Below are 17,958 nucleotides of genomic sequence, written 5' to 3' on the forward strand. Positions count from 1 at the left end.
ACGAAGCTTTGAAAAATCGTTTGTTTATCTGATCGTTCTAATCAAGGCATCAGTTAAACATCGCATCACGCTGGTTAAACAAAGGGACCATCGCACTACAGCTCCGGCATTGTAGTATTGCCTTTCCCCTGAACCCTTCCCCTAAAGGGTGGATGATGTGGGGGGGTGGAATTGTTTTCATCGTGTTTGTTTGATTTTTTTTTGGTTTATCCGTCGGGCGCTCTTTGGTGTTGGAAGCATTTGGATACGATTATCAACTCTCCGTAAGTGGATGGGTCGGTACGTAAGCTGGTAAGGGTATTGATTGGAACCGTCTGTCTCGGGGAAGCCATTGCCAATTTTGCCAAACCGCTAATGCATGAATAAACATTAGAACGGATAAGTGTTTATTGACGCTGAAAACAGATTAGGAAAATACGCGGTACAATTAAAACACAATTACGATCTGTTCGGCTGGCGACGTTGCATCCAGCCCGGTTCGCCAGGATAGCTTTCCTCGGAGGTGGTGTTTTGGATGTAGCAACGCACACATGGACACGCGCATCCGGAAACTCCCGCATGCACGCAGCTGTCAGCATTAAATTTTCCGATCGTGCTTGACGCGTCGGAACGGCTGACAGGATTTTGGGCCGATTGTTTGTAATTTTAAAATGTCAATTTTCATTCACTTCATCGCCTATGGCATTCGGTGGCGTTGTGCAATCGTAGTATTAAAAGATTTTATAGGTCAAATTTGGGTACCGCCAATGCGTATAATTAGAGCCGTACGGTGCAAATCCTTCACAGTAGTTCCGTGCCTGGAGACGGAATAACCCGTCAGGGAGGTAAAGGGTAACGACGGGCATTGCTTGTCCCGACAGCGCGAATGGCGTTGTTTTCAATCATGGCCGTCGCTCAGTCATTATCGGCCACCGGTTGGGGTCTGATACGTTTCGTCACTTTCATCCGTTTGCACCACTCTACAAGCATCGGTAACTGGTCGATGGACAGTTTAGCGATGTACATGGCAAAGTTTTGATTGCATCGAGCAGTTTGGTGCTGCTATGTATGAAATAAATTTACCCGTCCGAGAAGGGAATCTGTGGGTCAAGAACGGTGTACTGATCGTTATAGGAAGTAAAGGTGTGGCGAAAGGTTGATCAGAAAAAGCTGTTGATTGAAGCTTGCAGCATTCGGTATCATCGGACAATAATTACAAACACCTGCATTGACGGTTTCCTGTCAAATAGACACTAGCGGGCATTTCCATTATCCATTTGCGCCGAAGTGTGAAGTTCTGATTTACCATTGGGCAAGCGACAGAGAATAATATAATGTCAGCTCACAATCAATTTTAAATAAAATTAAATATTCAATTTGCTTGTATTAAAAGAAAGTATTAAAAGAATTTAATATTTTTTTGTCAATATCGTCGTGTGCAAGCTCTGAAGCACTAGCACGGTTAATTGTGACTTTAAATTATTTCTAAGCCAATGATTCAAAATCACAAAAATACAGCAAAATATATAAAAAAGACTAAATTTTCCTTACTTTGCAAATGCATCAGAAATCGATTCGATACAATCCACCAACGAATGTTACTCTGATGTATTCTTAGCCAAAAATTTACAACTTAAAGCTCAAACAAATGATAACCAATTTAAGAGTTTTCTCTAGCCTGCTCACGCATGAAACACTCAATAAATAATCGAACTGTTAGCCCAAAGTTAATCGTGCAAAACTTTATCGCAGTTGAAAACATCGAGGTTAGTTTCGTTTTCGAGGAAGCAACGTTTAGCGATAAAAAATGAAACCCGATCACTGCAGCTGCTAGCTTCATCTGGTAACTTTTGATAAAATAAGAATGTCCTATCAGCCGAAGGCACTTTAATACAACAATCGAAGTGTCTAAAAGGAACAGCTCAGGAGACAAGCAAAATGGTGGAAAATGAGGGAAACAAAAAAGAGTCAAAACCATCCCACCATTCCTGACAAAGGATGATTTCGATATATTTGGATCGTTTTCCGTTCCGGCTGATGAAAAGGAATGGGCACCGTTAACTTACCCTTCATTCGTCTTCGAGGAGTGTGGGACACTACGGGGAGGACAATACTCGCAACGGTGGAAATGCTTCACTGGACAGGGTCTTCAGATGGTGCTATGTTTTTTTCTTCTGTTTTATACCATGAAACAAGTTGCCAAAGGATACAAACGAATGCATCTGGGGGTGTGTGTGTGGGTGCGTGTTTGAAGAAACTTTTCTTCATTTTTTTTTTGTTCGAATACGCACTAATGTACTGCTCCAAATGTAGAATGACACTTTGGTGATACGTTCGGGCAACGGATGGTACATCAAGCGAAAAATAAGATAAAATTCAATTTACCTCACTGTCTCTCAAACAGCGAATGCATTTCGCATACCTTCTCTCAGATTTCAACTGTCAGATCGTTTTGGTTGTCCTTGAACGTGTGGGTATGTGTTTCCATGGTATAGTGGATGTCCTTTATTGTGGCATACATACAGGATTCTCCAGCCACTATCTCATTATTCGATACTATTTATTTTTGTTTCATCAAAAATTAACTTCCCAACAAGCACTCAGAATCCGATTGGTTCATTTCACGCTTTGCCTGGGCTGGGATCATTGGTCAAATTAGGAACATTATGTCACGCCTGACAAGATAAGAAATAAACGCCACAAATTTGAATGCTTTCCACCACGAAATGTTTCTCTTTTATCGTGTTTGCATGTTAAGTAATATAACAGAATAAAGTCAGAACATTGTGTATCGAGCATAACTCTAGCATCGGTTTCAATCAGCATCATGAGCCACTGCCACCGAGCTGATTGTTAGTTATTAAATAAACTTTCACTATCATAGCATGATGTTTTCTTTTTCTTGTCATTTATGTGAGTGCTTATCCATCCTGCAGATGGTCCGAATATGAAGAATAGATTGCATAACATTTAACCAAATTACGCTGAACCGAAGGTGTGTCGAGCTTAGTCAAATGTAGAAAATCTTCCCCCCAAAAATTCTGGTGAAACATGATATTGCCATTCTACTATTAGAAAGAAGAAAAAACACACACACCATTCTTGGTAGAAAATATACAGTTTATTGAGTTTTTGAAATTGAATCAGGTTTTCCACCTCCAACGCCCAACACCCGCGTTTGGACCGATTCCGGGAACGATTCCGGAATTACTATCTGTCATCATTGGATTTGAATGTCTCCCGGGGCAGTGCAAAACTCCTAAACTGCCCCGGAAAAACCCTGGGTTTTGCTGGTATGTTTGCTTGTTCACGGTAAACCTGCCCACTGTACGGATGCCCGGGGTTTAGGTAACAAAACTTCCATTTTATTTCTCATGCAAAACAAAAAGTGCCTCCGTACCGTACGACAATACAATGAAGCAAATAGAATCAATTTTTCAAATTTATCCAAACCTAATCAACTAAGCTACCTTACGAGTTCCTTTACCTTGTACGTCTTACCAATTGTTTGAGGAAGAGAAAGCGAAAAACACAGAGTGCTAGCGAATGGAGCGGACGACCGGCTACATGCCAGAGCCACACATGCATATGTGTCGACTCGAGCGGTCTGTATGTGTGGAGAAAACTTCTGATGAAAAACAGAAAAGTTATATTTGCATTCTTCCCGTAGGGACACTGGAGATGATTCCGTCTAAGAAGCTGGCTGGAAAAACGACAGATAAGACGACTGGAAAGCTGGTAGCGAATGGCAGGAAAAACAAAACCCTGCAGCACAGCCGGGAACAGATAGCGATACAGCAAGAAAAGGGGTTTTGTTGAACGAATTTTGTTGTAAATTGAATCAACTTCTGGGCGGCACTGTGTCGTTCGCAAAAGATGATCCATTATGGGTGCGTTGCCTGTTGCCATGCTCCGTGCCGATTCGTGGCGCAACTTTGTCCCAAAAACACCGGACAACCAGCTGGAGAATGAAGTTGTGAAACCGATTTGTGGATTGCCTAGCACTGACAGTCCTGACAAAGTAGCGACTCAGCCCGCAAGGGAGTTGGTAGAATCGTTTTGTTCCGAAAAGTATTCATAAGTTTAACTGTGTTACCTGTTGATTTCGGTTTCGGTGGTGTTGTATGGTTTTGATGGGGTTTTTTTTCCTCTTTTTGCGCGCTGCTAAAAATCGCGATGTTTTGCTTGCAAGTCATGTTTGTGCCTGCGATATTTCGGTTGTTTTATCCAATCAAATTGGGAACTTTTTTTCTTGTTGATACCAGCTTATCAAGTTTATCAATTTTCCACGGAAATTATATTACGTTTCAATTGCTTAATGTACTGCTTTTTATGAACATAGAGCTAATAGTGTATTTTTATTAAATAATAATGATTATTATTTTCGTTTAAAATTAGAAAAGAAAACATTCTATCTTTCCTGTACAATTTCTGAAAATAATTATAAAGAACGTTATTAGAAGGACCCTAGTTAACTTTTAGATATTTTGAAGATCACTCGAATAATTGTCACTAGAATAATTGTTGAGCAATCATTTTCCAAACGATTGAAAATCATTTAGAAAGTTTGTAAGAAAAACTGTACATAAATATTGTGAAATTTATGTTTGTGTATTGAAAGGTAATAGAAAGCAACAAGCTGTAATGATTATGAAACGTAATTAGATGGATTTTAATTAACGTAAACATGGCAACAATAAGCCAAACAGACTGATAACTACTGGAGGTGTTTTTTGCTGGATGAAACAACTAATTAAACTAGTCAACTTCATCATTCAATATGGTAACAACATTGCAGCAAGTATTTTGCTGGTATGAAATGTGTAAATAAAGACGAGAACGTTCATCATCATTTGGATGAAATGTAATCAGCTACACGGTCGTCTTTCACATGTTCTATTTCTTCATATTCGAAACGCTAGCGTTAGGACCAACTATACAAAGGACCAAACGCGTCCAACTGGTTTATTGTACAATTAATGCACCAAAGAATGGTACTGTGAGGAAGCTTTCGCTAAAATACCCAATGCCATTAAGTTCTCATGTGTCTGTAAGTTTGTACAAAAACATTCACGGCTAGGGGCAAACGCTTCCGCGTCCTATTTCATGCACAGACTGTAGCAGTGGCGTTGTGTTCAGCTTCATATTTACCCGGTACAATTGAAAATTAGAAAAGTGAGCGAAACCAGTTGAACGTAACAAAACGTAAAGCAGACTGCGGGGCTCGAGTCGTTTCTGTCGGGATTGCAAGCTGCTATAGACCAAGCCGGAAACCCACTATGAAAAGCGTTTCCTTTTCTAATTAGAAGTGAGGCAGAAAGAACAGTGTGAACCGGGATGGAATGCAACGGCAGAACGGCGTTTGCCCCGCGATCATGACGATTTTGTATTCGCTGTTTACGAGAAACGGTGTTGTTTTCAATCGCGAGAATCGTCTGAAAATCATCATGTTGCCTACTGCCGCCTAGTCACAGGTGCTCCCCTGCGAGGCGGGTATACACAGGGCTAAAAGGTCAAGAAAGGTAACAAAATAGACGCAGCATGAATGGTACAAAAAAATAAAACGCACAGAAAAGAATGTAAAAATGAAGAAACACTTGAGCATTCATGCTGCTTTGTGAGTAGTTTTTATTAAAGGGATCTTAAGCTTTGAGAAGAGTGAATAGTTTTGGGGTGGGTCTGTTGTGCTGATGCCTCGATCCTCACTTTTCCGCTGTGGTGCGCAAAAAGGCTCTTGAAAAATTCATAAATTCATGCGGAGCAAAATGAGGCAGCAAATTACTATAGATTTGACTTTGTGCGGGTGCTTTTCATCTGCACGCGAGCTATTCATGATGCGCCTGCACGCTGGCACTGGGTATAGTCATCGTAGCCGGTTCGTTCGCTTCTTGGGTGGTTCAGTTTTGCGATACGCCAATAGAATACGGGTGTGAATTGTGTAAAAAGGGTGCCGTGAAACGCGAAGGGAACAATAGTGTAGAGCCAACTAGTCGTGAGAGTTGTGCTGTGCTTAGTGGGGAAATTGTTTTGGGTGGATGCAAAAGTGAAATTTTTTAAAATACATTTAATACCAAAACTGACAAACTCATTACTGTCCGTAAAGTGTTAGCATGGAAACAGGCGGTATGATAGGCTCGAATTGGGATGTGTTTAATTAATTTCAATATTTCAGTATATTTTTTAATGCCAATCTAGTTTACGTTTAGCTTGGACAATTGTGGAATTTCTGGGTATTTTTATATATTTATTTACTACAATATTCGCGAATCCTCACCCTAAAACATAAGAAAGAAGTGATGATTGCCTTTTGCATAAATGTTCGTTTCATTTATCTACATACACATTTAAATTTTAACTTAAGATGAATTTAAAGAACTTTGTTTTACTATTTTAGTCCACTAAACCAGTGCTCCCCAACCTTTTTAGTACTGCGGACCACTTTTTGTTCGACATAAGTATATCGCGGCCCACATGTGCCGTCTATGAAGAGCCTCGTTATGTATGTATACCGCTGTTTAGGCGATTTTTTAAATAAAATATTAGCAAAAATTATATTAACCACAATCTGACACATCGAGAAGCGTAGAACGCTTGAAATGGTAAACAAAAAGTGTTAAAATTATCGGTCCAACGACCGAAAATTTCTTCTGCGGACCACTTCTACTTAAGGTTGGGGACCACTGCACTAAACCACACATGGTCGAGCGCCGTCTAACTAATCAGGCCTTTCTGGCGGACTCATCAACGCCACCAGTCCAGCTCAGCAGTTTAAGCTTCTGTTCATGTGGATGGCCTAAAAGGAGTTTACGTCCTGTACGCTGTGTTCGTTGTACGATATTGAGTTCATCGTACAACTCCCAGAGATCGTCACTATATCGGCTTCTTCATTGTCCTTCCACACATACATCCACATTGTCCTTCCACACATCCTCTCGAAGACGACAGAGTCCATGTCTTAGAGGCGTATATGAGTACTGGAACTATATAGGTTCTTTACCATTCCCGCTTCGATCGTCGTGACAGCTGTCTTCAGTGGAGAATTGTCCTCAGACTGTAGAAAAACCGAATATCTGCCAGCAGTCTATCGCATATCTCAACAATAATTCTGTAGACCAAGGTTGGCGGAAGTTTTGAACGACTTCAAAAGTACTAAATCCATGTAAAAAAAGTTTATCTGCATACAAAACAACTAACGAACGGTTAAACCTAAACTGCATCATTTCAATACACAGCATTAAAAGATCCGACGAAACACATATTGTCGATCATGCTGGGGCGTAGGCGTGCTGTTGATAGTTGTCAGTGGCGTTAGAATCTTTTCAGCAACTTATGCCACGCTAGAGCAGGAACAGCACAAACACCAGACAGCCCTGATGCTTCCACTGAAAGCGATGATGGCTAGAAAAGAAAAACGCCAACGATAGAACGTGACGGCACATTCCCATCATCACCAAATGCGCCGTTGAACGCGTGTGTTTATGAGTGTATGGGTGTGTGTGTGATGCACATAATAGAAACAATCTTTTCCAGAGGTACTTAAAAGTCCTACGCAAACCATTCATGTCACTTCCTTTTGCCGAGTGCATCCACAGTCCCGGTGTTTCTCCAAAAATCCCCCCCGGAGCACCGTAGTTGGGTTGCACGTCTTGCCGTTTCTTTTGCGGCATTTTAATGAACGGCAAACGCACACCGAGAAGCATGCAGCTGAATAGGACGGTGCACCGTTTTCCACCCCCCACTCCACCCGTAATGAATGTGATAAGTTTATGAACGCTCCATTGTGGGTGATGTGGGAGTTTAGTAGGAAGGTTAGTAAAAACGGGTGCCTGCAAGCGAATTCTTCCCCTTACGGCTGGCGGGTCCGGGAACTGTATTACACGAGCGCGGTGGATGCAAATTGAGTTGATTAGAATGATTACGTCGCATCCCGTCGGCATGCTGTGACAATTTTCACGTCAGCAACGCAGATCGCTAGACGTACGCTTGTCAAAGGAGTGAGTGAGCCGCTGTTGCCGGATTGTTGCAGTGCGCAACGAAGTTTTTCCAACGCGCAAAGGTCGTAAATGGGGCTGGGTAAGGAAGTTAGCAGGTTTGTTGTCGGTTCGGGGTTTTTCTTCGTGGGTGTCGTTTAATTTTGCAAGATTTGAGAATCCACTGACGATGAGCCGGTTGCTGACAGGTGTTCGCTGATGCTTGTTAGTGCTGTTGAGTAGAGTGTCAGGTGAAGGAATGTCTTCAAGTAGCAGAAAAGCAAAGCGAACGATTTCGTTGATTGGCAGGGCAATTGATCTGGAATGATAAAACGTCTTATTAGCTGATACAGGTGATACACTCGTTAGAATGTGCTGGAAAATTTTACCTTAACTCGAATGTGTCTGCTGAATAAGTTTTTAAACTTTCTTATCATAATGTAAATGTGATACACGCTGATAGTACCCATATGATGAGATATACAACATTTGATTTGTCTTTTTAAATGAAAGTTTCTTCTTATTTTTTCTTGGCTTAACCACTTCTAAGATCACGCCGGCCATTTCTGGCTTGCTAGACATATTTTACCACATAGCCGGATAGTCAGTCCTTGCGGGAGACCGTTACGGGAGGACGGTTCAGATAGGATTTGATACCCGATCCTGTCGTGTAGAACTGGCGCCGTTTTACATAAACCACTGGGCATCCCCCGGTACATAAGTGCAAGTTTATTGGTAACAAATTTAATATAAAATTTTTCATTTAAATAACCATCTATACCATTTACCATTCTTTTAAGCGCATGTTATTTATTGATTTATTTAGCACCACCTGGATCGGTTTCGTTTACATTTCCACCACCCAACTGTCGGATAATGGGGCTTGAATAAAGTCGTCGTGATTGTTTTCCACTTCCCTGTTCTTTCGGTTTTAAATTTATGACACATTTGACACCGATTTTCGAGGCGGGTTGCAAAAACCGGTTCGTTTCACAGTAAAGCGCCACTGATTAAAGATTGATTAATGACAGCGATTTGGTAGAACACGACATTCAACACTTTGTTGCAGTACCGTTTTGTACGGCGTATGATCGTCGGTGGGGAAGATTGGTGTACAAGCAGCAGGTACTGGGTTGCACAGTCAGTCGTCGTTAGGAGCAGCTGTTGCGATCTTGAATCATGGGAGAACAATAATGGCGAATGTAGTGGGTGTGTATGTAGGCGGACTAGTGAACATGACGAGTGTGTGATAAATATGCATAAATGTCATGACCCAATTTAGTGGAAGGCATTACAAAAAGGGGAACGAAATCATGCGTATAAAGTTTATTTATTTTTCACAAATAACCGTTTTGGTTTTTAATTCATTACAATGTAGCAGATTTATAATGTTTTATAAAAATGGTTAGTTGGTTGGACTTACTATTGACATGAGGTTATTTAATTAAATTTACTCATTGACAAATAAATACGTTATTTCCTTTTCTCTCTATCTTTCCATTACAAAATAGCAATAAACCACATCCATTTCAACAAGCTTACAGCAATTCAATCAGCAACACCCATATGCTAATACAAACAGTTACGTTAGCTTCGTTTAGCGTACAATGAGCATTTGAAATCCCGTTCCGTTTAGGTATGCTAAATTGCCCTCCAATCCGCATAAACATGCCAAAACGGTACGCTTTCAACAAGGGGGAAAATCGATGGTTCCGACCGACGGGTCTCTTGTAGCACATCACCCGGGTAACGAAAGTGTTTTACATTTCATTTTCCCGAGAGTTTAATTAGACGCTTAACCGCAACTACACGACAACTTCGATTTGTGTGTCATCGGTTTGTTTACGGTTTTGGGCCGGGGGTTTATGCAACACAAGTGTGTGAAAAGGATTCGATTTGGCACAGCCAGTAAAGGCGATTGTTGCCAGGCGTGTAGCGTGCCAATAGTGCCATTTGTCACAACAAAACGTCCGCAATGGTCAGAGTGTGATTCAAGCCCCGCTGTGAGGTAGATAAAAAGGCATTTACAAGCATACCTTTCCCATTCGTACCCGAAGGGCAAAGCATTAAAATCAATCGTTGTGATGTTTGTGATGTGCAACGGTGTTGATTTTCGTACATATAGCTCGTGCTATGCAAATCAAGAAAATGACCATTTGGTGCCTTTTCCATTGAAACAACAAGTGTTGGAGAATGTTGTCCATCATCATTTATTGCTATTTAGGTAGATGAACATTGATTGAGCTATGATTTTAATTAACCATTTAATAATACTTACTTTTGTAGCATATTCGAAGTAAATGAGACTATAAAAAGCAAATAAACAGTTGAAACAAATGATGTGTTTTTTTTTATATAAAACATTTCGTTTAATTTATTTAACTACAACCACATGGTAAAGTTACATTGATTTATTCTTCTTGGTGCAATATTAACAACTCGCACATGTTTCAATTGTTTCACCATGTTCGTATTATCCATTCCTTTCTTCCTTGTGCGTCCGCACGCAGTAGCCGCAAAACATTGGCAAATGTGTTGTTTTGTTTTGTTTTGCAATATTTATTCCCTTTTTTTATTTTTTGTTTGTCTATTTATTTGCTCTTCCGCTTTGATGCCGTATCGTATAATTTGTGTTCGAGCGTTTTTTGTTTTTCTTTTTGCTGATATGGTTTATTTGTAAGTTTGTGAATATGCGTACCTCTTATCTCTATTGCGAACATTTACAGCTTCATTCCATTTGAGTAAATCCAGCTTATTCTGTGATAGTGTGGCATTGTGTGCATATTCTTTATTTCCCTTCCGTTAAGCTTTGCTATTAACGTAACATTTGTTTTTTTTTTAGGAAGAATTTTGCACGAGTGTTTTTTTTTAATTCACTTTACTAAGATTGTGTTCCTACTTACAATCTTAACAAAAAGAAATTTTCCTTATATATGGTTTTCTAATCACTGAACTGAATAAGGAATAGAAATAAGGAATATGTATACATATTATGGCATTCATTGTTCATTGTTTAATTTTGATTTTTTAATTTTAATTTCCCTTTTTTTTGATGACCAAATAAAACATGGGCTTATAGAAAAAATAAATAATAAAAACTCCTTCCACAATATTTACAGTACAATTTATCGTCTGCTTTCTCATGCTTTGTTCCTTTTTCGGTTCAGTTTTGTTAGCACAAGCTTTAAAACAAAAAAAAAAAAAAACAAATTAATCAGTGTTAATGGCGTGATTAATGAGCCATTGCGTAGCTAAAGGATGAGTTTGCTCATTGAGTGAGGTTCATTTAATTTCATTGAATTTATTTTGCTGTGTTTTTTGTTGTTGTGTTGTTTTCACATTCACATTCGTTTTTCGTAGCTGAATATCCGGGCTTCCGGTCGATGTGTTTACATCCTGAATGCATCATGACTCGTGTGCAGGAGTAATACGCTTCATTGCCATAGAAATCCCATTCTGTAGATCCGCTCGTATGGTTTAATATAATTTTCGTTTCTTTGTAATCTCAGCGCTATAATGTATTTTGGTTCAACAGCACTTTGAATCAATCCCTGTAGAATAGAGATCGAAAGAACCGAGGGGCGATTTGTCTGTTGTGGAATTCTGTATCTGCAGTTTGTTGAAATGACTTGACGAGTCTGAGCAATTCCTGGAGTTTCTTTTAAAATGAAAAGAAAATTATCAGTTTCTGAGCTTAGTATGTTTCATATTAGTTTGATTTTCAGTTACCATTGAATGTTTGCGTTTTGTTGTACGTTTAAAAGTAGCATCAATTTGTTGTGTCGTTTTTTTCATTTAGCTCACTCCGAAAATTATTTCATGGTTTTTAAAGAAAATAAAAATAGCTTTCTTGTGGGTGACAAAACTAAGATGTTCGAAGCGTTATTTATCATAACGTTTTACAACTTTTCATCGACTTAAACAGAAGTATAACAGAAGTAAATAAACATGACTTTTATAAATTATTTCTTAATAAATTAGTTGAAATTTAGAACTTTTAACAATATAGATAAACATTTTGATTTTAAACGTTTAAGCATTTTTTTACAACAAAAACTTTAACGAAATTTAAATTATTTTGCTATTGGATGCTAAAAACAAGATATTTTTAGGTTTGTCGATATTTTTGTTAAACATCCATGGCAGTGTGCATCTCTGAACCTTGTCCAGTTTTATTGGTGAGCCAGTAAGACAAACCCGTACAACAATAAAAATGATTCAGTTCGAAAATTGCCAACCAACGGTTAGTTTGGTAACGTTCGTATTATAGTACATAGTACATGCATCTCGACAATTCGCAAGTGCTGAAATGCTTCTGCTGAAACATGATTTTTGTTTTTTTTTTTGCTTTTTGTAAATTATGTTTCTGCTAATGGCTTACGTTTTACTATTTACATACATTATATTCTGACAATTGTTGCACTACGTTGCTTTTATCGCATACAATTAACTCTCTCTCTCTCTCTCTCTTTCTCTCTCTCTATCTGTTTCTCTGTGTAGTGTGCTAGACGCGATAAGCCTACGTGAAGGATTAATGTGAATAAAATGCAATGCTCACCTCTCGCCCCTCACGACTAGTTTTACATTAATATTAAACATTTTGCTGTTCCCAAAACCGCGCTCGTGCAGCCGAATGTGCATCGAACGTAAGATGGTGACATCATGCACACGGTGTAATCGTTTCTCGCATGCCTTACATCTTAGCTAATTGACAACTGATGGAAAACATGCTTTGCAGAAATCTATTTTCCGCTCTCAAAGATATGCTGTCTGATACACAACGAAAAAACAAATAGTCAGGATGCATATAAATAAAACCAGTTTTTATTCTGGTGGAGCGAGGTATGACGATGGTAGGAAGTTCCTTTTTTTCTGAAAGCAATATTGTGTTCCGAAAAGTTTTGAATGTCAAATTAGAAACTTCATTGACGAAATGACGATTAAGGCGAATTGTAAATAGGGAATCAACTGCTGGCAGATGGTGGATGGACCATGGAACACCGCTGACGGTAACTGTCAGCTACTAGTCGAGAGTGTAATGCACCAGTGTAATGGTAGTTCGTCAGGTCAGTCGGAAATTGGGTTGCATTTTAAAACAGTTACAGCTTGCATACTCAAAGCCCCAGTGATCACGAGTGGCATTTTTTTTCTTTTTGCTTCTATCGAAATTAAAATCGATAGATATTCTGTTAGTTTCCTATTGTTCCTTATCATTTTGTCGTGAATTTGTAATAAAATTACGATATGTGGGTTTTTAAGTTGTTCTACCAAAACAGTATAAAGTTCTTAGTTAAAGAAATGAAATAAATTTGAACGTCATTCTTGAAAGTTTACGTGAAAAAGCTGGAGACGAAGCTGGACCAAATTTGAAAAGGAATATCGGGTGATATATGTGGAAATTTTGTGCTTTTAGAAAATAAAATTGATTCTATACAAAGCTTTCTCAACGAGCACATCATTAATAAAAGAAAAGCTATGCAAAGAATCGCTTTCATCTTGGAAAAGCTCGAGAATGCTCAATTGTTTCCTCAGCTAGCTCGACAAATTTGAGTTTAACTTGAAAATAATCCAGAAATGATTCAAATTTTAACATTTTTTCACAAAAGCCCGTATTGCCCGGTACGCAGAACCATATGGCCCCTATTTTACAAACAAACTGTGTTTTTCATAGCTGAAACTAATACATAAAGTGAACATAAGTAAAGGTGGCACATGACTCATATGCTCATATTTGATGTAAATGTTCGATGTTTTATTTTGTACCACAATTTCTTCAGTTGATCTACGGAACAAACATTGACGTACCTAGCTTTGTAATCATCAAGTGTTTGATTATGCTCATATGCTAGCCAGCAAGACTCAATAAGACATTAAATAGTCCGGCACATCATTCGCGAAACCACCGGGGGAAAACCCCACAAGAAAACTGCTGCAAAACTAATTTATTCAACGAGCGGAAAAATCTTTCGAAAAAGCCCTCGTCCTGCGGCAGAATGCTTGGTTGTTTTTTTTTGCAGTTGAGGTTTTAACACAGCGTCAGAAAGCAAGGTGCATCCCGCGCTGGACGGTCGATGCAGTGTTGCAGTTGATGATGATAATGCAGTTTTGCAGTTGGTGTTGCAAAAAAAATGGAAAAACGCTCTAAAGTGTTGCGAGGTGTTGTGGGCTATTGGCTAGAACAGGCAGTGTGATGTTGATGATGATGATGATGTCGATAGTACGGTTTGGTGTGCTAAGTTTACTAGTTTGGAGCATTGTTTCGGAGCGTGGAAAATTCATGTTTTTCTTTCTCACATTTATTCATATTGTTGACGATGCTTTTAGCAGGTTTCGAGCGCCATGCCAGCGGCTTGTTTGTTTTGGTCAGTTGAAAAAGTTTTTAAACGTTGCGGCACTTCCGCAGTGAACGTGATCAGGAGCTAGCGCTAAGAAACGATCTCTCTCACGTTGAACAATCCACCCTTGAATGAGTGGCAGTCTGGGCGATTTTGATAAACTGTTACAATGAAGTATTCCTACCAGGGTGAAAATTTAAATTCAATAAAAATTAGACAGTATCCATCATGCAATATTGAGTAATAGTGATATCGAAGCATCATCACGATCGGAAAGCTATCAACTCACAAAGGTCAACCACAAAAACCACCAAAAAGGAACGCATTGTGATGAAGTGTTTGGGTTTGTGCTTGGTTTTCTTTTTCGTTTCCAACACATTAGCTTGTTTGTGAAAATGGTTCAAATAAGGTTTGACACGGGGAAAACCACGTAATAAAATTTTAGCACAAAAAAGTAACCACAAAGGTTGGTTATGCGTTGTCTCTGTGGTAGCCGTCCGTTTTAATTGGAAAGTTTAAAGGGACGGTAAAGGCAAAGAGTTACGCTGTGTGGGGGAAAATGTTACATCGCCTCGATGGTATAGGATTCTTTTTTATCTGAATCATGATATTAAAAGTTTTGCTTGTAATCATTCAATTTGCGGTATGCAGCGGTAAAGTTCTGCATGGTCAGTGTTTTCATCGTTTGCAGCGGGTTCGTGCAGATTTATGAGCGAATAAGACAGAGCTGGTATAGGTTTGTAATTATTTATTCTAGACGTATTTGATACACTTTGACAGCTATCCATGAAAGCATCTTTCCGAAAGCAAAAAAAAAACACATAAATGAAATGAACAAGAATTTAAAACAAAACAATAGCAACTTTCTCTCTCTCTCTCTATACGGATCTACACGGCATGTGGTTACATTCAACTGATTTTGATACTAAACGTTTGAAAGCATCCAACAAACAGGATCGACGCCAACGGGGATGCTGTGAGGAATCGTACCGCCGACGATACGGCCGACACGAGCGTCTTCTCGTGGGTGCGTGAGTCTTCCTCACTGCTCCACTGTTGCCACCAGTGCCAAGAATTCCCTCGCCATACGCTCGGTGTGGCCGAGTTCGATGCGTCGAGGTTTTCGCGCGTCACCTGCTCCAGGCAGCGTCCGATCGAGTAGAGATCGATCGAGCTCATCGGCAGCCCGTTTACCTCGAGCGGCGAGATGCAGTAGTTCTTCGACAGGAAGTCACCCGGTGCACCACCGTGCGACGTGTAGCTACCGTTCGCTAGCGGACTATCTAGTAGCGTGTGGATGTGACATCCGCAGGGGAAGTAGTTGCTATTTACATGCAGCGTCTCGATACCTTCCAGCACGATCGCGCCACTTTCGGGTGTTTCGAGCAGATGGTTACCCTGTATTCGTAGCACCCGTATCCGGTTCGCCGCGGTTATGTTGAGCTCCTGGATTGCATCGATCTTGTTGTTGAGTATGTTGAGCAGCTCGACGTGCACTAGTCCATCGAAGGCTGCGGCCCGTATGATGCCCAGGTCGGATTCTTGCAGTGACAGTAGCTTGACGTGTGTTAGACCCCGGAACGTGTATGGCACTAGGGCCGCTAGGTCCATAAAGGAGAGCTTCAGGTAACCGACCGTTTCAAGCCCGTAGAACGCGTCCGGTTCAATCGATCGTATCCCGGACGGCAGGATGAGTCGATCAACATTGCTAAGGCTAGAGAATGCATTCGTTTCGATCGTTACGGTTGGGTTATCCGCCAGATGGATCTGTCTAATGTTAACGGCACCGGCAAACGCATAACCCTCGATGCGCAGGATCTTGTTGTGCGATAGCTGTATCTGCGACACGTTCTGCAACCCGGCGAAGGCAAACGAGGCAACCGTAGCGAGCGGCGTATGCTGGATCGAAAGGTCCCGCAGTCGGGGCAGTCCGCGAAAGGCGAACGGTTTGATGGTGGTAATGTTGTTCCCATCGAGCGACAGCTTTCGCAATGCCCGGAGCCCTCCGAACGCATCACTTTTGATAATCGGGAAGTAGTTCTTCGTGAGCGATAGCTGCTCCACTGTGACCGGGATCGCTTTCAGTGGTATCTCGCGCAATGCACCGGTGTTGCACATGACCTACGGGGAAACGGGATAGATAAAGGATGACAAATTGGGTTGGTCGTTAGTGAGAAACGATTGACAGATGGAGGAAGGATGTGCAAAAGGAAGAAAAAAAAAATGGTGGAATTTCTCGCACGACGTGCGCTTGTTACGATCATCACGAACCAAATCTGGACAAAGAGCTTTGTGACAGCTTATGTACGCCGAGGGGAAATAGACAACTTGGGAAATGTATTATTTAATGTGTGACTGTTCTCGTAAGTTTAGTGAGTGTCATTGTTGAGTATTGAAGTTATTTGTTTTAGTTCTTATATTTAATAATTTGTGCGCCATATGAGTTGCAACATTACTTATGATAGAGATATTTTAAGATTGGTATCATAAGATTCTGATTATAGTGATTACCGGCTTTAAACCTAATGTGTAATAGCATTACAATTTTTCAAGGATTTCAGCAAGACGGTTTTACAAAACACAGATACTATCCTCTTTGCTTTCACAACATTTCCGCCACGGTACATCCACGCTTAAATGTTAGATGCCCTTTTTAACGACTCTTTCTATTTTGCCCGAAAATCGAAAATGGTTTGTAATGGAATATTTTCTATCACCTTGTACCCACTTAGAGACCCCATAAATCGATTACCAAAACAAAAAAGTAAAACGAACCGAATGTCGCACCAATACCACAGCGCTTGGTTTCCGCATTCAAGCTTCTTTTCTACCAAAAAAAAAACCAAAAAAAAAAGGTGGAATTGTAACCTGTCTCGTGAGAGTTTCCACTTAGCATCCGGAAGTAGCCGAAAAAAAATGGACGGAAACCTCGAAACGAACGCTATTGCGGACCATAAACGTTTGCTTGAAGTGGCGATAGCGTAGTTTCAGCACGTTGTCTAATTTTGAAGTTGCAACACTTGTTTTCCATACCAGTGGGGGTAGAGGTCCGACTTGGGTAGACTTGAGAAGTGGGAGCTATCTATTTTTTATGTGCCAATATAAGCTTTGGTTCACGAAAGCATTGAACAGGCAGGTGGGGAGTTTTTTTCTTCCTTTTTTCTTTTCTTCACCAAACACTCCCTTGTACAGGTGACTCTGAAGGTGAATGTATGTGTGACTGAGGTAGCGAGGTTTGTTTGTTGTATTTAGTAAGAAGCTTTCCAACGAGAATCGTACCGTACCCCGGCGATAGGAAGGGCCCAGTAACCTGGACCAATTTTCCATGAGATGATATTTTCCATAACTTTGTAAGTGTCTGGTTGTGTGTAGCGTGTGTACGTACTCACCCTAGCTTACATATATGTTGCCTAAATTTGTTTCCTACCTGGCAGGAGTATCGTTATTGCTCGCTGAATAATGAATGAGCTGAAGCTAAATCGGATAGCCCTTTTATCGCCTACGCTAGACTGGGCTAGTGTGCGCAACCAGTTCGACCCGGTTTGTGCCCGGGGAAAACGTTGGGTTCAGTGTATCCTGGCCCAGCCTTCAACAGACCGTCTTGGGCAGTATACGAGAGTGCAGACATCTTTCTACCCCGTTCAAACCTTTGAGTGGTTCTTTTTTTTGTAGCA

The 17,958-nt window shown here is 40.3% G+C and overlaps 1 protein-coding gene across 1 annotated transcript in view; it reads right to left on the reverse strand.

Annotated features, from left to right (window-relative positions):
- Positions 1-10,299: 10,299 nt before the first annotated feature.
- LOC125765619 (leucine-rich repeat and immunoglobulin-like domain-containing nogo receptor-interacting protein 1) overlaps positions 10,300-17,958 on the reverse strand; it is a 65,687-nt gene continuing 58,028 nt past the window's right edge. Inside the window, exon 5 of the mRNA XM_049430952.1 lies at positions 10,300-16,405. Coding sequence (XP_049286909.1) covers positions 15,194-16,405 — 1,212 coding nt within the window. The 3' untranslated portion in view covers positions 10,300-15,193. The remainder of the gene's footprint in view (positions 16,406-17,958) is intronic.

Source organism: Anopheles funestus, chromosome 2RL (assembly GCF_943734845.2).
Source record: "Anopheles funestus chromosome 2RL, idAnoFuneDA-416_04, whole genome shotgun sequence".
In the NCBI taxonomy this organism is placed as follows: Eukaryota; Metazoa; Arthropoda; class Insecta; order Diptera; family Culicidae; genus Anopheles; species Anopheles funestus.